Below are 23,876 nucleotides of genomic sequence, written 5' to 3' on the forward strand. Positions count from 1 at the left end.
AATCTTTTCAACTATTTTATCTTTAAAAATCCCCAGTTTGAACACCTTCATAAGGTGAATTCCTGTGTCCATGGAAGGCAATAATAGTATTCTAACTGACTCTTGGGAGGTGTGGTTTTCACCATTAATGTATATGTGCCATTTGGTGCAGAAATTGAAGTAAGCTTCAAATAGTCTTCCACAAATATTCTTAGCTGAAGGGAAATTCCAGTCAAGAAATATGAAGGAGAATCAACAACATGTTATTTAGTGGAAGTTATACAACAGACTCCTGTTGGGGAGTAGGGGGAAGAAAGAAAAAAATGTTGAAATCACTACATAAATATGTTTTTAATCATAAATAGGCATCAGAGTATTCTTTCTTTATCCTTAATCCTCCAATCCTTGACTTCTAAGTGGTGATGAAGCATGACTGATTTAACAAAAGAGACTTGTGAGATTATATTCATGACAATATCTCCTGCCACCCTCATTGTTATTATGCCTCCTCCCTCTGGAGTTTTTCCTGAAAGCTCTTACTCTTAACAGAGGTTGTTAATGAAAGATGAATGACAGTCATCTTGTTTTATAAAAAGTAATCTCCATAATGGATTCATTTAAAATTTGATCCAGAAGGTCAAAAATTCACTGAGTTTAGAAGTAAAAAAATAATTTTACATCTTTGCTGGTGAGTATCCTTGTCTACACAATCCTATTAAGTATTTCCTGCTAATCACTAAAAATCATGTTTGCTACTGGATACAGAGAAGTATAACACTTTACTAATGACTGCAGTATCTGCTCTGTTAATATTTTGTCAGACATTTCTTTAATGCAGTTTGTTTCCTCTTTCCTATCATGGCATGTTTTGCCCTTCTATATTAAATAATTATAGACTTTTACTTCAGAGTTCAAATGCAAATCAAAACTCCTTCATTGTGAATGGGTATTAGGTTGCAGGCTTTCATCTGACTTTATCTATAATATTATGCTCTTATACCTGTTACCTGGAGTGTTAGTTTTTATGAGGTTTTTATTTAATTTTTATTTTTATATGATGCTTTAAGGTGGCTGGCAACCAGAAGGAACTACAAGTATACAGAAGTGTGTTGGCTGAAGCATGTCGATTGCTAGAATAGGACTTTGATTCCAGCTTAAGCCCTTTGGAGAGAAATGAGTTGCTGGGATACTTGTTAAACAGGGTGTGGCAGGATTGAAAGGAAATGTCTGAGTAAATTTCGATGTCCTATGTTTCAGGTTTGATAAATAAAACTACCTGTTTCAAAGGCACAGTCTGTCATTGTTTTTAAATTTTCAGTGTAGATAAGCAATGCTAATGGTTGAGCTTACCAGGAAGTACATCTACCTGAGCAGAAGGCATTGGCATAGGTATTTGGTATGGGTAGGACCCAGAGTGCTATAAATACTCAAACTCAAGGAAGTAGGTGGTCAGATTCGCAGGCCAATCTATGCGGCATTTTCCCCTCTATGCGGCATTGGTTAGCCCGCAGCTGGAGTACTGCATCCAGTTTTGGATGCCGCACTTCGGTAGGGATCTGGATGGCCTGGAGAGGGTCCAGAGGAGGGCCACTCATCTGGTCAAAGGCCTATGGAAAAAACCATAGACCGATTGGGAGATCTAAACCTCTTCAGCTTCCACAAGAGGAGACTGAGAGGTGATCTCGTGGCCCCCTCCAAACTCATCGGGGGAAGGGGCAGCAAGAAATAGGAGATACAGCGTTTACCAGGGTGCCTGTCAGGGTAACTAGAAATAATGGCCACAAACTGGAAGACAGCAAATTCAGATAGGACATCAGGAAAAAATTCTTTACAGTGAAGGTTGCCAAAATATGGAATAAGCTTGCAAGGGAGGTGGTGCTGTCCCCTTCCTTGGAGGTGTTTAAAAGTAGGTTGGACAGATACCTGGCTGGGCTCACCTGACCCCAGCACTCATTCCTGCCCAGGGCAGGGAGTCGGACTCGATGATCTAATAGGTCCCTTCTGACCCTAACATATATGAAACAATGAAATTATAATCATGAAGCTGGCTGCCATTTTTACGGGCTCATCGCAGCAGATCCACCCTGCACACCTCTGATTGGCCAAAAGGGCCCAGTGGCTCTGCCCCTCATCATTGATTGGCCAAAAGAGCTGTCCATTATGCATCCCCACCCCTCACCACTGATTCGCAGACAGGTGGGGCCATGTGACAGGCAGTCCTTTCAGCCAATCAGTAGCAGGGAGGGGTAGCTGCCATTTTGGCTGTTTCCCTTCACACCAGCAATTCTTCCCCAACCCCTCTTGTGGGCTGTGAGAACAGACCACAGCGACCATGAGGTCTGCTGGCTCCCACTGCAAAATTGTGAATTGAGTAGGTCCCCAGCTATAAAGTCATACTGCCATATACAACATAAAGAGGTGTATTTGCAGCATGAGTAGTAGAGCATTTTGGAGTAAAATAGGTAGCATAAGAGACTGAATGTGTGAGAATGAAGAGAATCTTAATGTGGTAGGAGGTGTGTGATATGACAGTTGATTGTATGAGTGCTTGAATACATGTACGTAAAATGTTTAAGTTTAGAAGGACATAGGACATGAGAAGTTCTTGAACATAGAGCTGAAAGCAAAGATGTAGACAAGGGCTTGGGAAGCAAAGACAGGTTTCTGAGTTAGAACAGATTAAAACCAGAGAACCTTATAGAAAGAACTTGTCCTTGGAGTTGCCTTCAGATGCTAGGCGGCTCTGAACCAGAAAAAAAACACTTTTCTTTTAAATTAAATCATTAGATTTTTCAAGCTATAGGATGAAATTTAATGTTTAATTAAAATAATACCTTCTGAGTAAATCTTCAGGAATTGTTGACTTTGCTCTGTAAAATACATTAAGAATATGAGGAAGTATCAGAAACTTGGTCATACCCCAAGCAAACATATTTACTAATTCTTGTCATGAGTATAACCAGGATGTGGGTGTCAGGGCTGAGAAGCCGAGGGTCAACAATACCATAAGTTCAGAAACCAAAGCAGAGGGTCACAATATTGGTTGTCAGTCTGAATCTGATGTATCATATCAGAGGTCAAGCGGGTCTATGGTCAAGGCCAAGCCAGAGACCAGGAGCCAGAAAATCCAATATTCAGGAAAGGATAAACAGGAGCAATGTACTGTGGTCCAAGGAAGGAACAAACCTGGAGCAAGTTTGGAGACAGAGCAGGAGAGTCCAAAGCAGGGGTGAGACAAGAGTGATTCAGGGGTTCAGAGCTGGGAGGTCCAAAGACAGGAGCAGGAGTACAGAAGTCAAGCAAGGAAGTTCACAGCACAGATACTTGGGAGTATGGTTACAGGGACAAGGGAGTATGGTTGCAAAGACAATACAGTGCAGGAATGGAAAGGGTTTTATAGTCCCCCATCAGGGCTTGTAACTTGTATTCGTTCTCCCAAGTCACCTGATCCCCTGTTGGTGCCACTGCAGCCTGGTCCTCTACCTATGGCTGCCATAGACTGGGGTTAAAATCCCAGGGGTCCTGACAACTATACATAAATACACAATGCCTAATTACATATGTATACTGATGCTCTGGCAGGTTTTGGCCACTACTGTAACAGGAGACAGGGAAGCCTGCTAACTTTTTTAAGTAATGTGACCCAATTTCTTTATGGAACATATGTTTTGCTGCCTCTGCTCTTTGACAACCTGGGGGTGGAACCATCTCAGCTTGGGCAGAGAAGACAAGAGTGGGTGGAGGCGTGCCCATGCCCTTCTTTCGATAGGGGATTAGTGGGGGCCTGCAGAGGATCTTGGGATGCTGGGGGAACTGTGACTGAATTGATTCAGAACGGGATCTGGTACTGAAGTTCAATAGACCAGTTTAACATCAATCAGTTAAGTCTGGCTTGGCAGGGAACTCTTCAGTGAGCTAAAAAAAAAAGGAAGCTTACAAGAAGTGGAAATTTGGACAAACAACTAGGGAAGAATATAGGAGTATTGCTTGGGCATGCAAGGATGAAATCAGGAAGGTCAAAGTGCAATTGGAATTGCAGCTAGCAAGGGACATAAAGGGTAACAAGAAGGGTTTCTCCAAATATGTCGGGAACAAGAAGAAGATGAGGAAAAGTGTGAGTCTTACTGAAGGGAGAAGGCAACTTAGTGAACGATGATGCAGAAAAGACTGAAGTACTCAATGCCATTTTTATCTCAGTTTTCACAGGCAAGTTCAGCTCCCAGACTACTGCACCTGCCAACACACTTTGGAGAGGAGGTAAGCAGCCAACAGTGGCAAAAAAACAGGTTAGGGGACTATTTAGAAAAGCTCCAAGATATACAAGTCCATGGGGTTGGATGGAATGAACCAGAACATGCTGAGGCAGTTGGCCAATGTGATTGCAGAGCCACTGGCCATCATCTTTGAACACTTATAGTGATTGGGAAAAGTCCTGGATGATTTGCTAGATGAAAAAAGGCAGATATAGTCCCCATCTTTAAGAAAGGCAAGAAGGAGGATTGAGGGAACTACAGACCAGTCAGCCTCACCTCAGTCCCTGGAAAAAAAGTGAAGTAGGTCCTCAAGGAATCCATTTCTAAGCACTTGGAGGAGAAGAAAGTGATTAGGAACAGTCAGCATGTATTCACCAGAGGAAAGTCATTCCTGGCCAACCTGATTGCCTTCTATGGTGAGATGACTGACTCTGTGGATATGGGGAAAGCATATCTTATCTATATTGTGATCTACCTTGACTTTAGCAAGGCTTTTGATACGGTTTCCCTCAACATTCTCACAGGCAAGCTAAGGAAGTATAGGTTGGATGAATAGATTGTAAGTTGAATAGAAAACTGGCTGGATCATTGGGTTCAGAGAGTAGTAGTCAATGTCTCAGCATCTAGTTGGCAGTCAGTATCAAGTGGAGTGCCCCAGGGGTCAATCCTGGGGCTGGTTTTGTTCAATGTCTTCATGAACAACCTGGAAGATTGGATAGAGTGCCCCATCAGCAAGTTTGCAGATGACACCAAGTTCAGGAGAGTAGTAGATACACAGGAGAGTAGGTCTAGGATTCAGAGTGACCTAGACAAATTGGAGGTTTGGGCCAAAAGGAATCTCATGAGGTTCAACAAGGACAAGTGCAAAGTCCTGCACTTAGTACAGAAGAATCCCATGCACCAGTGAGACTAAGGACTGATTGGCTAAGCAGCAGCTCTGCAGAAAAGGGCCTTGGTGCTATAGTGGATGGTAATCTGAATATAAGCCAACAGTGTGCCCATGGGTGACTGGTGTCAGTGACCGGGGGTGGGTGTTGGTCCCCTGCAGCCAATTGTGCTGACCCAGAAGTGCCAGCAGCATGCCCAAAAAGGCCAGGGACATGTATGGAAGTGCCAGCGGTGCTTCTTCTAGCACCCCCACTTCCCAGCTAGTGCTCTGAGAGGGGGCACCAGTGCTTCACCTTCCCCCCTGCCCATCGCCTAAGTGGGGAAAGCTGCCTCTCAGGTGGTGCACGTACACCCAATGTGCACCCCCTACACGTGAGTGTGCCCTTGTTGCATAGAAGGCTAATGGCATACTGGGCTGCATTAGTAAGAATGTTGCCACCAGATTGAGAGAAGTGATTATTCCCCTCTCTTCAGCACTGGTGAGGCCACATCTGGAGTACTGTGTCCAGTTCTAGACCCCCCACTACAGAAAGGGTGTCGACAAATTGGAGAGAGTCCAGCAGAGGGCAAAAAAACAGTTAGGAGCCTGGGGCACATGACTTACGAGGAAAGGTTGAGGGAACTTGGCTTGTTTAGTCCAGAGAAGAGAAAACTGAGAGGGAATTTAAAAGCAGCTGTCAACTACCTGATGGTGGGGTTCAAAAAGTGTGGAGCTAGACTGCTCTCAGTGGTGGCAGACGACAAAACAAGGAGCAATGGTCTCAAGTTGCAGCAAGGCAAGTTGAGGTTAGATATTAGAAAAAACTTTCTCTCCAGGAAGATAGTAAAGCACTATTACCTAGAAGAGCTGTGGAATCTCCATCCTTGGAGGTTTTTAAGACGCAGGTACACAAAGCCTTGGCTGGGATGATTTAGTTGGGAATGGTTTTGCTTTGAGCAGGGGGTTGGACTAGATGACTTCCTGAGGTCCCTTCCAACTCTCATTTTCTATGATACTGCATTGACCCAGGTCTATCTTAGACCAGTGCATATATACTGGTATATGTGCACTGAACTTCTATTCTGTTCCAGGTTTGTACCAGTTTCCAAACACTTATACCAGTTGATTTGTATTTTCTGTCCCCAGCCCAGGTTTGCATGGATTACCTCAGTTGCCTCCTTTCCTCCTATGTGAATATTGTGCAGTTGTTTGTAATGATTTGTAGTCATTTGATCATTCTGTTTGTTTCAAATTCAACTCTGTAAACTGGGCTGTAACAAGTCTCAGAAAAACTTTAAATTGCATCCTATAAACAATATGACTGCTATCTTACTTGCAGTAGCATGTACTGCACAAGGTCCACAAAAGATTTACAGTGGTGTGATGTAAGCTCCCTCTCTCCAGGGTTGCAGCATGAATCACTTGCTTGAAAGTGTGAATAAATCTTTCCACTAATCCATTTGTGACACAATGCTAAGGACCTGATGTGACATGTTTGATACCATTTCTTGAGACAAACAATTGGAACTCTTCAGATGTGAAGCGAGTCCCATTGTCACTTACAAGTTTTGCACACATGCCATTCCTTGAAAACAAATGTTAACACTGTCTTCTCAGGACTAATTGAAACCATACACAATACTTCAGGCCATTTAGAAAGAGCATCTTCTACAATAGAAAACATACGCCCTATAAGTGGTCCAGTGTGTCAATTTAGATTTATAGAGTTGCTGACCTTTTCCAATTGCAATGGAGTATGTTTGTTTAGGCATGTGATGTGTTGACATCATTTTTGCCTTATTTCTGTTCATGTATAAATCTGTGACCGCCATGCAAGACCGCTGGTCAGAACTTTGGATTTTACAGCTTCCAAACAGCCTACATGTAATTCTTGGAGTATATGAGCAAAGCCACTCCTAGAGGTGTGCAAGGCCCAGGAGATATCAACCGGGGGGGAGGGGGAAGGGACATGCGAGTGACCAGAGCTGGCAGCGCACAGTGGCAGCAGAGCCAATGGGGCCTGTAAGACCTGAGTTTTAAAAAAATAATTATTCTGGTGCCATATATTTGGCAGCCTTGATATGCACACAGCTGATCTGTGCATCTTCTCATCCTAAGATAGTACATTTTATCTGGTACTAGACCATATATATTTTCATATTGTACTATGGCATTTTTTCATTGGCAAGGACTGAACTTGGGCTACATACTGAGCATCTTATTCCATCTCAGTATCATTATCTGACACTTGCTATGGTAGGTTTAACAAGTAGTTTCTGATTTTATGTTACTTTTGCTTGTGATAGCTCTTCCTATCTTTCTGCACCTTTGTGTGACTAGGTATTTAGCAGAATTTGCAGATTTGTTAGAAAATGACACAGCCACATTGTGAGCACTGTAAAGTGTGTTAATGCACCTTAGCTAATGCACATTTAATCTGGTACCTCTGGGCTCCTGTACACATACATTGAGGCTGCTCTGACACACTATAATTACAGCACATCGGAGCAGGCTTGATTAATCAAGTCTGCTGGAGCACGGTAATTACTGTGCTCGAGCAGAATCCAGCTTCACGTGTAGGAGTGTCCCCACACTGAATAATGGTGGTGGGGTCACTTTAATTAAAGCTCATTCAATGAGCTTTAGTTAAAGCACCCCCTCCTCCATTTTTCAGTATGGGGACACTGATACACATAGTGCTCTGGGAGCTCTAATTAGAGCGGCTCTTAGAGCTGCTCTAATTAAAATGCTCCCTGCCACCTCCTACAGCATATGTATAAATGCTCTTCATTGCAAGAAGGAGGCTTAATGTGCGTTAACTAAAGCACACACTTTTTAAGTGATGCTTAATGTGCATTTACCTATTTTAACAAGCATTAAAAAGCAGTTTTTTACATGACACTTTAATGAGCATTAAATAGGCTGATGTGCATTAAATCTAGTACCGCCATTATGAGGTACTAGAAAAATACTTATTGGCCTGTCCTAATGCATTAATTAAAGAGCATGGGTGTCTGTATGCATGCTACAGGGCGGAAGAGGGAGCGCTTTAATAAAACATCCACAGCATCACATGTATTCATAGAATCATAGAAAGTTAGAGTTGGAAGGGACCTCAGGAGTTCATCTAGTCAACCCCACTGCTCAAAGCAGGACCAGCCCCAACTAGATCTTCCCAGCCAAAGCATTGTCTAGCCAGGTTTTGAAAACCTTCAAAGATGGAGCTTCCACCATCTTTCTGGGTAACCTGTTCCAGTGTTTTACTACCCTTCTAGTGAGAAAATTCTTCTTAATATCTAACCTAAACTTCCATTGCTGCAACTTAAGATTATTGCTCCTTGTTCTGTCATCTGCCATCACTGAGAATAGCCTAGCTCCAGCCTAGCTCCATCCTCTTTAGAACCCCCTTCAGGTAGTTGAAGACTGCTATTAAGTCTCCTCTCAGTCTCCTCTTTTCTAGACTAAATAAGCCCCCACTCTTTACTCATAAGTCATGTCCCCTAGCCCCCTCATCATTTTTGTCACCCACCACTGGACTCTCTCCAATTTGTCCACATCCTTTTTGCAGTAGGAGGCCCAAAACTGAACACAATACTCCAGATGTGGCCTCACCAGTTCTGAATAGAGGGGAATAATCACTTACCTTGACCTACTGGCAACACACCAATGTAGTCCTGTATGCCATTAGCCTTCTTGGCAACAGGGGTACACTGCTGGCTCATATTCAGCTTACTGTCCATGTAACCCCCAGGTCCTTTTATGCAGAACTGCTGCCCATCCAGTCAGTCCCCAGCCTGTACTCATGCATGGGATTGTGCAGAACTTTGCATTTGTCCTTGTTGAACCTCATGAGATTCTTTTTGGCCCAATCCTCCAATTTGTCTAAGTCACTCTGAATCCTAGCCCTACCCTCCAGTGTATCTACAACTCCCCCCAGCTTGGTATCATCTGCAAACTTGCTGAAGGTGCACTCTATCCCATCTTCCAGGTCATTGATGAAGACATTGAACAAAACTGGCCTCAGGACTGACACCTTGGGGTCTCCACTTGGTACTGGCTACCAACTAGACATCAAGCCATTGATTACTATTCTCTGAGCCTGATGCTTCAGCTGGTTTTCCGTCCACCTTACAGTCCATTAATCCATCCCATAATTCCTTAGCTTGCCTGCAAGAATGTTGTGGGAGACCATATCAAAAGCCTTTCTAAAATCAAGGTGCACCACATTCACCAGTCTCCCCACCTCCACAAAGCCAGTCACCTCATCTTAGAAGGCAATCAGGTTGGTCAGGCATGACCTGCCCTTGGTGAATCCATGCTGATTGTTCCTAATCACCCTTTTCTTTCCTAAGTGCTTAAAAATGGATTCCTTGAGGATCTGCTCTATGATTTTTCCAGGGACTAAGGTGATGCTGACTGGTCTCTAGTTCCCTGGATCCTCCTTTTTCCCTTTCTTAAATAGGTGCACCATGTTTGCCTTTTTCCAATCATCTGGGACCTCTCCTGATCATGAGTTTTCAAAGATGATGGCCAGTGGCTCTGCAATAACATCAGCCTTAGCACACTTAGGTGCATCACATCTGGCCCCATGTACATGTACACATGCAACTTTTCTAAGTATAACTTGTTCCTTCACCACTGAGGATTACTCACCTCCTCTCCAAACTGTGTTGCCCAGTGCAGTCATCTGGGACCTGCCCTTGCCTGTGAAGACAGAGACAAAAAAAGCATTGAGCACTTCAGACTTTTCTGCATCCTCTGTCACAAGGTTGCCTCCCCCATTTGGTAAAGAACCCATACTTTCCCTGATCCTCCTTTTGCTAATGACATACTTATAGAAACCCTTCTTGTAACTCTTCACATCCCTTGCTTGATAGTATTCAGTGTCCCATGCTTCAAAATGGTGGCAGGGTGCTTTAACTAAAGCTTGTTCACTATTTTGAAGCTTGGGGATGCTGAATACATGTTTTGCGGAGGCTGATGGAGTGTACTAATTAGCACGCTCCAGCAGACACTCAGCAGACTGAATCGATTGAGTCTGCTCTGTCGCGTGCTAATTAGCACATATTAGAGCAGAGATCCATCACATGTGTAGTTGCCCATGGTTTTTAAGTCATGTTTAATGTGCATTTTAATGCACGTTAACTAAATTGCACTTTTTTAAATGATGCTTTAATGCACATTAAAATAGGCAAATGCACATTAAACTCATATGTAGACATGCCCAGTATGTAACAGGTGTAGTTCTTGTACATGTAATGGAAGAAAGACCTGTTGCCTTTATTCCTAGATTTCCTACACTGGCAAAATATAACTACATTGTATAACTATCTCTAGATATGATTACAGCTGCTGTTTAACATAGAGAGTTATTTCACTTCACCCATATTCCTCTAGAAAATGATTGATACTACCAAGAAGCATTACAAACTTTGAACCATGTGGCCTTATCAAAACGCTACTTGGCCTTGTCAAAAAACCTTAGTACACTATGGGTGTGTCTACACATGAAATTAATTTGATGCATTGAATTCCAGTGCAGTTCACACAGCATTCATTGTTCCCAAGCGCAGCATTTACATATGCTTCTAGGGCCAGAGCACACTGAGGCAGGGCAGCACAGCCCCAGATGGCAGAGGACTCAAATGGTCAGCCTGTAAGCCCAAGGCTGCTCCTGCCTAGCTCCACGTGCTGCAGAGAAGCTGGTTGGGGCAAGAGTGTGCTACAGTGCAGGGCTAGCCATCAGGCAGCCCCTCACTGTAGCACCCTCATGCCCCAGCCAGCTCTTGTCACCATCTACGTGTGCATTGCAGTGGAGTAAATAACTCTGCTGCACAATAGTACTCATTTTGGGCAGTACTTTCCTACAGCAGTGTTAATGAGTTACTCCAGCCTAATAGCACCTTTTGTGTAGACAGTGACACTTTACTGCAAAGCAAATTAATCAACTCTGCAGTAAGCATCTCAGTAGATGCTCCCTATATGAAGCAATGCTTACTCTGTCTATTGGATAACAGTTTATTCAGCAGATGCAATAGTGTTATTAACTTAAGTAAGGTAGGAGCCTAGCGTTGTAACTGGCCATTTCCAGAGAAGAATACATTTGTGGCACATTTTGTGGTTGACTCCTTAACAACAGCTACGGTGTTTTCTTATAATCCAAGCAAACCAACTTTTTCAATACTGTGGCCACAATGTAGTAGTGAATATTTGAAAAAAATATTATTTGCTCTTATGTACTCTATAATCAGGCTGCCAGAAACTTCCAAATGCCTCTCTGGAGGTGTGAGGGGCTCCTCTTCACTCTCTTCCATGATCAGTACTTTATGCAAGGAGCAGAGAGTGTCAAGAATGCCTTGTAATACTTGGCCTGTGGCTTATTGCCAAATCCTGGGGGTGAATGCTATTCCAATCACTAGCTTGCTCCTCTGGACACTATTCCAATCACTAACTTGCTCCAAATCAGACCCAGGAGCAGCTGACTCTGGTGCAAACTATGCAAACTGTGTTAGAGTTTTTCAGGTGGGCTAATTGCATATGTAGATGCACCCAGTGTTTGCAAAATGCAAGAGAAGTACTTTCTTCAAAAACAATTTTTAGTGATGCTTAATGCTCAGTAGACTATTTTACTGCACATTAGCATAATGTCACTTTTGTATGTGATGCTTTAATGTGCAGTAAAATAGTCTACTGCACATTAAAGCCCGTGTGTAGAAGTTTCAAGGTAGACTTAGTTGCTGAGCCGGGGAGGAACAGGGAAGGGCCCTGGGTGCTCCCCAGCAGACCCAGAAGTGGACCAGAAGTGCTCCTGGTCCACTTCTGGGTCTGCTGCTGAGCATGCCGGGGAGCCCCCCTGCATTTCTGTAGGACACTCCATGCGCCCCAGCATCGCAGTGATCACAAGCCCCTGCTACCTAAAGGTATGGAAAAACAACATTTAAAGCTGTCTCTATGTCCAAATCTCCAAATCTTTCTGAATCTCTCCAAATTGATTCAGAGGGTTCCAATATAATTTGGAGAAATTAAAGGGTCCTCTGATTCAATTTGGAGATTCAGCCACCAAATTGGGCCAAATCTCTGCTGAATTGAATCAGGGACTGAAGCTTCACACTAACCTCGTATCTAGAAGCAACCACATATACACCACTATCTTCTTAAATTAGAATGCCATTTTCATTGCTATGGACCAGATCCTACTCCCCTCATTAGACAGATAAGTCGACTTATGTGCAATCCTATTTCATATTGTTTGAGTCCCCACATATCCATTAATGCATCGATTTTTGTGACATCCTATCATCTTAACCTTAAAACTCAGCTCAAAAAACAGCAAAGAGGAAGAGGATCCACCTACCTTTTCTATTAAATGGTTCAGTGCCTGAGATGAAGCAGAATCTGTTTCTGAGAGTATGAGGAAATCAGAGACACAACTGGGATACAGATAATCATGTGCAATAGCCATGTACAAATGTACAAGGCCTAGATACATATGCATACTGTTGTTGTGGATGGATTCTAGTGGTAACTGCAATAGAAGAGAGAAGGCATTTCTGCACTGCAGTGGTGGCCTGTCCCATCCAGCCTTTTCTTGAGCATGCCCCACCTCTCATATCTGCACATATTCTTCAAAGCAAGAGGTGTATTGATGTGGCTGTCCACTGGAGACTACAAAGGGTGCAGTTCTTGTCAGCACATATCTAAGTTTGGAGCACATCGGCAGGCGTAAAAAGGAAGGACATACCAGGAATGGCCCACTGAGACTTGCAATCACTTAGAAATGCCTACAAATGACCAAAAATATTTAAAGGAACATTACCAAATTCCAGACATTACAGGTTAATGGCTTTTTAGTGGGTGTTTGTTTTGCTTTGGGTTTTTTGTTTTTTGGGGGACAGGTAGGGGAAAGAAGAGACATGAGTTAAGACTTTGTGTTCCAGAAAACCCGCAGGGTTCTTTGCTTGCTGTTTTTAACATTTTCCATTTCAATATTTTTCTATAGTTCCTCTCCTGTCCTCCTCTGTCACCTTTTGTTTGTCACACACACTGGTATCACCATAGTTGAAAGCTATTGTTACTTCTGCTCCTCATGCCCTTGCAGCAGGTATTAGGTTTCTTCCCTTTTTGTTTGCAGCATAATCAAATTATGTTTGAATTACCAAGTGCTCTACTTCTGTATTATTACTTTTGTCAAATTATTTTGCCATGCAATTACAGATGACATTATTGTCCTTCAGTACTGAACAAGTTAGGTTAGGACCCAATCCTAGAAACACATGTTTATCTTTAAACTTGTGGCTAATCACACTGACTTCAGTGGAATTAAAAGCAAGCACATGTATAAGTGTTCATTAGATCTGTGCTTAGAATCAGAACTCAACTGGGAAACTAGATGTCAGAATGGTACTTAAGTAAAATTTAGGCACATCAATCACAAAAAGCAATCCAGAATCCAGTCTGGGACTGTGTATGCATTTTACACCAGATAGGGATTGCATGGGAAATGGAACTACTCCTAGGAGCAGGGCTGCAAAGGTAGAGGATGATTCCTCGAACTCTTCTGCAGTGTAATGCTTGGGAGACTCTCCTTGGAAGTGGGACACAGGTCTGCCACTTCTTGAGTGAGCGCTCTAGGCAAGAGGCTGTAATACAAAAGTCGGCCACAATGAGGTGCACTGGAATGGTCTCAGTTCCCCTGATCCTGATCCACAAGGTGTTGTGATGCCTAAATTGGAAGGGCATAAGGGACCAATCTGGATTTTGCCTTTTGAGAAATTTAAAGATTGAATTTTTTTTGTATGATTAGGGTAATTTTCATTTTAAGCAGAATAACATGTTCATTTTTCATGCTAGATTTTAAGCAAGGCTTATTCACCTTCTTGTATTTTTGCTGGAGCATATGGCAATAGCTTTTCCCCCACAAAGGTTTCTGTTTGTTCTGATATTTCTGTGAAAAGCCTAATCCTGTTCTGATTAATGAATGTTCAAGTTGTATAAAACATATTGATTATGGAGATTATTTAATGTGCCCCTCTACTTGATAAGCTGATATCAATCTGCAGTAATGCTATCTGAGTTGTTTGTTAAGGAATGACTATAATCCACACCATAAAGCAATGTAGAATGAACATTGCTAATTGTCCTTAGATCAGATATTGAAGTGCATTCATTAATATTTGTAGATATTTTGTTTCAGTATTTTCCTATTTACTTTAAAAACAGAGCCTGATATTATATTGCAACATCATGAGAACTCCTCATTATAAGTTTTTTACACCAAATCAGTAAAGAATCTTTTTAAATAAACTTTCCAATTTGTTAACAGAATATGCTTTTCTCTAGGTATGTGAGATTCAATCCTGTGCTTAGTATCTTTGCTGAGAGATCGAGCATCTTAAAATTAAAACTGAATGTACAAATAGAGTTTAAAGTGAGTAGGTACACCACATGCCAACAGTATGTATAAGTGGGTAGAAAGCACAACCCTCATCATCTTTTCCCATTAACTGGATTATGCACAAATTAGGTGTATTGGTCGGTTTCACCTTATTGTAGATTTATACAAGGAATTAAGGCAGCACAGAATTTAGACTAGTGGATAGTTAAACCATAAATGTTTGCCTTCATCTAATCTTAGCTGAATAATAGCTTAAGAAAAGTTTTCTTTGCTAAATAAAAGAACAAAGATTTTATTCTTGCTGCGGTAATATAGAAGATCACCAGGAAAGTAAGAATATAAGTATACATGATAGTGTTGTGAATAAGGACATAAACAAACATAGGATTTGAGCCACACTCTCCCAAACATAGCGAATTAATGCACACCTCAGTAGGTAAAACACAGTCCAGGGAGTCACCCTGACTAGGGACAGACATTACAAATAAACTGGCTTAAGAGATCAGAAACTGGTTTAAACTTGTAACAAAACAGACATTCAGTGCAAATAAACCAGTTTGAAAATAGCCCAAACTGGTTTAGCATAAACCTGGTTGTATGTAGGGCTGTGCGAAGCTTCGGATGGTGATTCAATTTGGAGGAGATTTGGCCCAATTCGGTGGCCAAATCGCTGAATCTGAATGAAATCAGGGGACCAATTTAAAGGTCTGAATCAATTCAAAGCTCTCTGAATATTCGGCAAAGATTCAGAGAGCTTTGATGATTCAGGCAGTCCCCGGTGGCTGCAGCAGGGAGCTGCAGACGCTCCAAGCTGGTAAGTACTAGGGGTGGGGGAGGGTGTCTGGATAAGGGGGGAGGGGACCCTGCCAGCCCCCTGACCCCCACCTGCTCCCCCAGCCCCACCATGGCTTCCCCACCCATCCCAGCTCCATATACTTTAAAAAAAAGCCCTGGTGCTCGCCGGGTGCTGCCGGGCAGGGGGAGATCCCTGCTCCCCTGCACTACCCAATGCTGCATGGGGGGCTCTGCATGAGCCCCCTCGACCCCCCCCTCCCGCTTCCCTGGCTGCCCTGCCTGCTGGGGCTCTGGCCCTTTAAGAAAAAAAAAGTACAGAAAAGCTGGGACTCTGCTCCTGGTGCAGCCTAGGGCTTCAGGGGCTCCTGTAGAGCCCTCCATGTGGTGTGGGGCAGTGGAGATCACCCCCCACCCACAGAAGCGGTGAGTCCCAGAGTTTCTTCAGGTTTGTTTTTTTTTCTTAAAGGGCCAGAGCTAGCCCATTGGGGGTGGGATTTGGGGGCTTGTGCAGAAACCCCTATGCAGTGTGAGGCAGTGGGGGGCAGCAGGGATTTCCCCCTGCCCAGCAGCACTTGCTGAACTGGGGGGGGCCCCAAGTGCTGGGAGCTGAGGCAGGCAGGTGGGCAGGGTGGCCATTGCTGGGCTGGGAGAGGGTGGAGGATGGGCCTGGCTGATTCAGAGATTCGGCCAAATAGGATCAGGACAGTGATTCGAATCACCGAATTGAATCACTGTACCCCGAATCGGCCAAATCCAAATCCGAAGTGAATACTAGCTGCTTCACACAGGCCTAATTGAATGTAATATTAAACTTAAGTGATTTGGCTCAAACTGGTTAATGTAATGTCTGTCCCAGACCCTTTGCTGGTTTAGATTAAATCAGATTTCCCCAGCATCTCTCTCTGAGCTGGGCAGAGCTTTGCTCTCTGCTCAAGTGAGCCTTTCTGAATGCCTGGCTGGTAGGAGACACTCTACCCTCAGGATTAGTAAAACTAATTCTTGTCTTCCTGGTTTACATTTTCTGTTAGACTAAGTTGTGTATGCTGTGTTTTACTGGACTATATCTTAGCTTAGGTGAAGATTTTTGGTAGCTTCCTCTTGTATGTTTTGCAAATTGCTGTGTTCAATACATGCTTGCTTCAGAAAAAATACTTTTTCCCTGTTCCCACTCCTCAGTCTGGCAGCAGCTGCCCCCTCCGCCCCCTCTTAGGCTGGTGGCCGGCATCCCATATGTTGTGCTAGCCCCAGCTGGTACCTGGCCACACACCCCCACTCCAGCAGGGAGGGGTGAGAGCCTTGGAGGGTCTCTTTTCCCTCCCCTTTGGCAGTGGCTGGCAGGCATGCTGTAGCGCCCCCCAGCTTCTGGCTTGAGCCACTGCAGGCATGTGACTGCATTTCCTGGTTTAACAAAGAATGTCTGACCAGTTATTAATCAGTTTAAGCTGTGCAGCTTAACCTAGCCTGCAAAGAGTGAATCAATTCAGGCTCGGGCTTTTTGAATGTCTGTCCCTAACCCCTAAGAATGCAAGTAGAAGATAATGTTCTTGAAAGTCCATCTAGTTCTCAGCAAGGGTGCTGGGACATCTTGGTGTACCACCAGATCCTTGAAGGGTGCTGTAAGGTATGAGGAGATAAGCAGATAAACTAAGTGTCACAAGACCAGCTGGGCACTGTGAGTATATCAATTTAGTTGCAGACTGACTGAGCACTGCAACTTTATTGGCCACTGGGCTTTTTGGTTCAGGATCAAGGAGGTGATGTTGGGAAGGAAAGCAATGACAAGTTTCACTTATAAAAAAGAATAAATTTTACTTATGACAACAGAAGATATAGTTTGCACATATAATAGTTAATAAAAAGGTTAAGCTAATAAACAGACAACATACCAATACAGATTAAAATTGACAGTGATAATAAAACAGATAAAGAAATTAACCAAGAGTTCCCACTTGGTTAGTAACTTATCAATAGTCCCTCGGTTAGAAGATGCACGTCAAGTCGAATCAGCAAAGTCAGATGTCTCTGAAATGGGATGCCTGAAGGAGCACTGGTGGAGGCCCCTCAGTCAGGATCTGGTCCTTGCTGTCACAGGGAGTAAGAAAGATCCGTGCAGGTATGGGACAGCAATGACCCTCCTGTTCCGTCCTTCCCAAGGGTTACTATGATGTGTGTGTTCTTTTATATCCTATATATGCTAATTTTTTAGTTCTTTAGGCATTTATAATATTACTTTATAGCTGTTATCCTATGGGGTTAAAAGGTGTTAGAAATCATTATAGTAAGTTACTGCCCAAACTTGGGTTTATCCAATAAGCAAATTACAACACGGCATCTTCAGGTTTGAAATTAACGTTACCCTGCCTAGATCCAGCCCCTTCAGAACTGTCTGACTATGTTTTTTTGTGATGTCCTTTCTTGAAATGTACTGGATAAGCTGGGCAGTTGAATCCAGTTTTTATCATCATCAAGGCTAAATTCTGAGCGAGAAAGAACTATTAGGTCAGCTAATTTCACAGCTATAGCTTTGTCTTTGAGGCCTAGTCAGTTCCACAAACAATTACAAGTTACATTTGTGGGTTACAAAAATGCAAGCTTTATGTTAAACAAAAGTTCCAAATGCCTCTAAGAAGGACATATGTATTGCTTATTAATTTCTTTACACAACTAAGCACAGGCTTATGTTTGTCCTTGCCTGAATGAATCCCAACCCCTACCGTCCAGCCAATCTGCAAGGAGTTAAGTACTGTAATATATAAATTTGTTTTTGAAAATTGGATACTACTCAATTCACAAAAGCTACAGAAAGATGCCTCAGTCCAGTCAAGTCAAGTCAAAAAGGTTGCAAACCCCTGATCTAGTGGATGCTAATGACTTTGGTTGCTTTGGTTTAGGCACAAAAGATGTGTGATTTGTAGGAAGGATGCTTGTCTTTTTTATACCCATCTTCTTCAAATAAGGATATAAACAGGGCTCTGTTTTGTTGAAGAATAGGCTCTTTGGGGATTTTAATTGTGCCACACAAAATACAGCTAATTACATTTAGATGAATAATTTTGCCAGACAGAGCAGCATGACTTGGTGGGAGTGTGGATCATTTTTTTAAACTTGCAGAGAGATAGTGTTTATGTTATATGGCGTAAGCATTTATGATGATGCATGTTTTTTTCTCTCCCTTTAATAGCTTCTGAATGACAGTGGCAGTGGTCACTTGCTGATTGATGGCTTGCAGGCATGTTGCACCTGTGCTGGTTCTCATCCCTTGATTATAGTGAACAATTAAAAAGAATTTCTCTGCCAATTATCATCACTGAGTTATATTCTGCTCATGTTTACTTTGTTTCTTCCTGTGATTTGGTCTGCTTGAGCTAGCCAGAAGCTGGAAAAATGTAATAGCTTGTTTCCCCTCTTTGGAATATTTATTCTATTGATCATATTATTAGAAAGGCCAGCTAGGATGTTTAGTGTGTGCTAGCTCATTGTTTGTTCTGTTAAATTCTTTTCTTGAGAAGGAAACTTTATTTCAGGAACCTATTTCTTCCCTGGGAAACTGCACCTGCATAGTTGTCTCATCACTGAATTATATGTAGCCATTAGACATATAAGGACATGTTTCTTGGATCAGATGTTTGGAGAATTCATAGAAAGAGTTTTTAAAAGCTAGGAGGGGGTGATATTTAAGTCATGTTCTGCATTGCAAGGCAACCACATATGTTAGTAAGAAGAACTCTGATATAAAAGTGCTTTGATATACTCATATCACATATACTTTATTGCAGACAGAAAAATTATAGTTAAATATGCTTTAGAGTCTACTGCAGAACTCCTTTGTTTGGTTAGCTTAATGCTATCACTTCAGGCAAATGTCTCCTTTCGTGTCTGCATGTTCCTCATCTACCTAATCTAGTCATTTCTACCAGGCTCAATACCATATCATCTGAGCCTCTGGTAACTGTTTTGCTTTTTCACTCTCCTTATGTGTACAGATCTCCCAGTAATGTTGCTGTAGGGAGCTATAAAAGGAAACCAGAATATCGAAGTTCATTACTATCGTATGGAACTAAGAAGAGGATTCTGAATTGAGAATGTTGCCCTTTCAGCTTTTGTTGCTGTACAGGGCCATCAACTGAGATTTTACACAGGATTTTGTAGGATCCTGAGTTGAAATAATGCCACCATGAATTTGGTCCTTCTGAGCAGCAAGTCCTAGCTGTTCTCTCTTGTTTTTAAAGCATTATGTATTGCCAAAAACTGTTTCTGCATTTCATATGTTGAAATGCATAGACTTCTACAATACCAAGCAAAGCATTACAAGTTTATAAACTGGTTGCAAACAGTGGCCTATGGCTTTAATTTTGGATTTGCTCATTTTTCAAGTGATGTGTTCCCATCACATTAAAAAAACATTTAAATCTTGGATTTAAATTCCAAAACATATATTTTCAGAACAGGCTTTCAGGACTTGCTTTTAAAGGAGTCCATCTGAGAGGGCAGCTGTGATCTGGTGTTCTTGGTTTGTGTTGCTTATACAAGGATAAATCCTATCAGACCGGTTCTGAGATTCCCTTATAAGGAATGTCAAGAGCAAAACCCTGATTTAAAAGATAATAATGTGTAGCCCAATAGCAAATTCAAATGCAGAGAAAAAGACAGGTCCTATTCTACCTGTTAATTGGAGTAAGCACCAAAATAAAAACACTGGACTTCAGAAAAGCAGACTGGCTCCCTTAGGGAACTGATGGGCGAAATCTGATGGGAGACGAGTCTGAGAGAGAAAGGAGTCCAGGAGAGCTGGTTGTATTTTAAAGAAACCTTACTGAGGGCACAGGAGCAAGCCATCCCAATTTTCAGGAAGAATAGCAAATATGGCAGACAACCAGCTGGGCTTAACAGAGAACTCTTCAGTAAGCTTAAACACAAAAAAGAAGCTTACAAGAAGTGGAAGCTTGGATAGATGACTAGGGAGGAGTATAAGAATATTACTTGGGCATGCAGGGATGAAATCAGGAAAGCCAAAGCGCAACTGGAGTTGCAGCAAGCAAGGGACATGAAGGGTAACAAGAAGGGTTTCTACAAGTATGTCAGGGACAAGAGGAAGATCAGGGAAAGTGTGGGTCCCATATTGAATGGGGGAGGTAACCTAGTGACAGAGGAGGAAAAGGCTGAAGCACTCAATGCCTTTTTTACCTCGGTCTTCACAGGCAAGGTCAGCTTCCAGATTACTGCAACTGGCAGTACAGTTTGGAGCGGTGAGCACACCTCAGTAGTGAAAGAACAGGTTAGGGACTACTTAGAAAAGCTGGACATGTGCAAGTCCATGGGGCCAGATATAATCTTTGAAAACTCATGGCAATCAGAGGAGGTCCTGGATTATTGGAAAAGGGCAAATATAATGCCCATCTTTAAGAAAGGGAAGAAGAAGGAAACTACAGACCAGTCAGCCTCACCTCAATCCCCAGAAAAATCATGGAGTAGATCCTCAAGGAATCCATTTCTAAGCACTTGGAGGAGAAGGTGGTTAGGACCAGCCAGCATGGATTCACCAAGGGCAAGTCATGCCTGACCTACCTGACTACCTTCTATAATGAGATGGCTGGCTCTGTGGATGAGGGGAAAGCAGTAAACGTGATCTAAGTTGACTTTAGCAAGACTTTTGATATGGTCTCCCATAGCATTTTTTCAAGCAAGCTGAGGAAGTATGGGTTGGATGAATGGACTGTAAGGTGGATAGAAAGCTGGATGGATCATTGGGCTCCTCATGTAGTGATCAATGTTTTGCTGTCTAGTTGGCAGCTGGTATCAAGTGGAGTGCCCCGGGGTCAGTCCTGGGGCTAATTTTCTTCAATGTCTTCATCAGTGACCTGGAAGATGGGATGGAGTGCACCCTCAGCAAGTTTGTGGATTACACCAAACTGTGGGGAGTAGTAGATATGCTGGAGGGTAGGACTAGGATTCAAAGTGACCTAGACAAATTGAAGGATTGGGCCAAAATAATCTCCTGGGCAGAAATGATCCGAGTAGGGTGCAGGGCCTGGGGCAAATCAGTGTGTATGGGGCCCTGCCCCCAGACACGAAGAAGCCAGCAGCAGATTCGGTGGCGGGGGGAGGAGGCGGTTTGGCAAGCAGCCGGACATGAAGCCAGCAGCAGCACAGAGTCGCCACGCCACTCTGCCTGGCTCCGTGGGCCCCCCCACCCCCAAAGTGTGGGGCCTAGGTGGTCACCCCAATTCGCACCCCCTAGGGACGGCCCTGCTCCTGTGGCTCAGCAGGGACAAGTTCGAAGCCCTGCACTTAAGACAAAACAATCTCATGCTCCATTCCAAGCTTGGAACCAAGTGGCTAAGCTGCAGCTCTGCAGTAAAGGACATGTAGGATACAGTAGACAATAAGTTAGATATGAGCCAACCGCATGCCCTTGTTGCCAAGAAGGCTAACAGCATACTGGACTGCATTAGTAGTAGTGTTCCCAGCAGATTGAAGGATGTGATTATTCCTCTCTATCCAGCACTGGTGAGACCACATCTGGAGTTGGGTGTCAATTTTTGCCCCCTTCCCCCCAACTGAAAGGATGTGGACATGCTGGAAACAGTCCAGGAGAAGGAAATGAAAATGGTTAGGGGGCTGGGGCACACAACTTATGAGGAAAGACTGAGGGAATTGGGCTTATTTAGTCTGTAGAAGAGAAGACTGAAGGGGGATTTGATAGAAGTCTTTAAGTCTATGAAGTGTGGCTGCAAAGAGGATGGAGCTAGATTGTTCTCAGTGGTGGCAGGTGAGAAAACAAGGAACAAGGGTGTAACGTTGCAGCACGGGAAGTTCAGGTTCAATATTAGTAAAAACTTTCTCACTAGAAGGGTGGTAAAGCACTGGAATGGGTTACCTAGAAAGGTGATGGAATCTGCCTTCTGGGAGGTTTTTAAGGCCTGGCTCAACAAAATCCTGTCTAGAATAGAGATGGTCCTGCTTTGATCAGGGGATTGGACTAAATGACCTCCTGAGGTCCCTTCCAAAACTAATTTTCTATAATTCTATGATAATTTCCTAATTGGACAGTGAACACCAAAGTGTATCCTGTTCAAGTCTCTGAAAACTTTCAATAGAAAAGGGGTCTGGGTCCACATTGCACTTAATCCAAAGTCCATTTATGCACCTAATAGTTGGAGTCAGATCTAGTCCAGAGACAGTTTCCACCAATACCTTTCACTTGTTGTTTGCATAAAGGTACAGATTTTTCAGGGACTTCAGTCTTTTGTTTTTCTGTAGAAGGCTATTAAGGCTTAAATCTGGTACCAGCAGTCCATAAAAGGACATCTGTACACATTTTTGAAGAACTGAAGTCTTCTCATCTACTTCAGTGGGAACTATGAACACTCAGTCCTCTTAAAAATTGTGCAACTTCTTAAGAGGCCTACCTTTGGAAAAAAAATTCTCCTATATCTGTATTCTGAATTGACCGGAGAAACCAGAAATCTATTTTTAAAGATTTTTATACCTGGCAGGCTGGAACATTTTATTATAATGACTTCAATACCACATATTTCATAGATTTATTTTTTTTAAAAGGAAGTATCTATGAATAATTATTGTCTAACTCAGAGTATAAATAAAGTTTGTCTTTGGAGTAGTATCTGCTATTTGAGAATGTGTCTCACCACAGTTAATCCATTTCACTGGCTTGTGCAGGCATCACTGGAGCCCCTATCCCACATGGTTGGGCCCCTGCCATTTCTGGGGCTTCAGGGGCCCAATCCTGTGGGACAGTGGCCTTGCTTGCTGCACCCCAACCCAGGGCACATGTCTGCAATTGAGGGAACTGCCACGCTTGCAGACTACACCCCAAAATGGGCCATGGAAGCATGAAATGTACACCCTAGTAATCCCCCTGCAAGGGACTCCCAGCACATTTCACATTGCGATGTCCTGCAGTTCTCCTATTTTCAGACACATGCCCCAGGATTCCCTCTGCAGGTGCAGGATGGGGAACCAGGCAGGGGAATTCCCAGGGTGTAAGTCTGCAAGCACAAAGCTGGGAAGCTAATGGGGTTCCCTGCTCAGCACCTGCAGACATGTGCCCTGGGTCAGGGACAGACATGTATGGCTGTTTTCCCACAAGACTGAGTCCCTGAAGCTCTAGGAGCATCTGCCTGGGGCAGTTGGAGAGTGTAGACAGCCCCAATCTGCCCGCACTCTCATGCCATAAGCAAAGAAACCCACAACTGCCACAAAAAGGCAACGCAAAATATTACTACACATTGTTGCAGCCACAATTCTGGGCATTTGTAGTATGACAATAGGCAGGGACATCTGTTCACTTAGGTTTTGTGCCACCATAAAAATGTTTATGTTACCACAAGGGCAATGTCTGTTTGCAGCCATGTGTTGTTAGAATTAGAGAGGTGCTGGTTATGACTACATGGTTGAAAAGCAGTTGAGTTGAGAGTATAAATCCCCACTCTATGTATGAAGAATACAAATACAATACATAGTAAAATACGTAGGAAAAGTCTTTGAAAATCCAGTTTTTGCTCATTTTAAAGAAGTCCAAAACCTAAGCCTTAATGTGCAGTTTGGATGTCACCCTGATCTTTGC

General features: G+C 43.0%; 1 protein-coding gene across 6 annotated transcripts in view; it reads left to right on the top strand.

Annotated features, from left to right (window-relative positions):
* MAGI2 (membrane associated guanylate kinase, WW and PDZ domain containing 2) overlaps positions 1-23,876 on the top strand; it is a 1,241,136-nt gene that overhangs the window by 857,449 nt on the left and 359,811 nt on the right. Inside the window, exon 7 of one of the 6 annotated variants that reach the window (XM_090041911.1) lies at positions 4,177-4,236. The exons of the other annotated variants lie outside the window; for them this stretch is intronic. Coding sequence (XP_089898037.1) covers positions 4,177-4,236 — 60 coding nt within the window. The remainder of the gene's footprint in view (positions 1-4,176; positions 4,237-23,876) is intronic. 6 annotated transcript variants of the gene reach the window in all.

The sequence above is a fragment of the Crocodylus siamensis genome, chromosome 4 (assembly GCF_052110815.1).
Source record: "Crocodylus siamensis isolate JL-2025a chromosome 4, ASM5211081v1, whole genome shotgun sequence".
In the NCBI taxonomy this organism is placed as follows: Eukaryota; Metazoa; Chordata; order Crocodylia; family Crocodylidae; genus Crocodylus; species Crocodylus siamensis.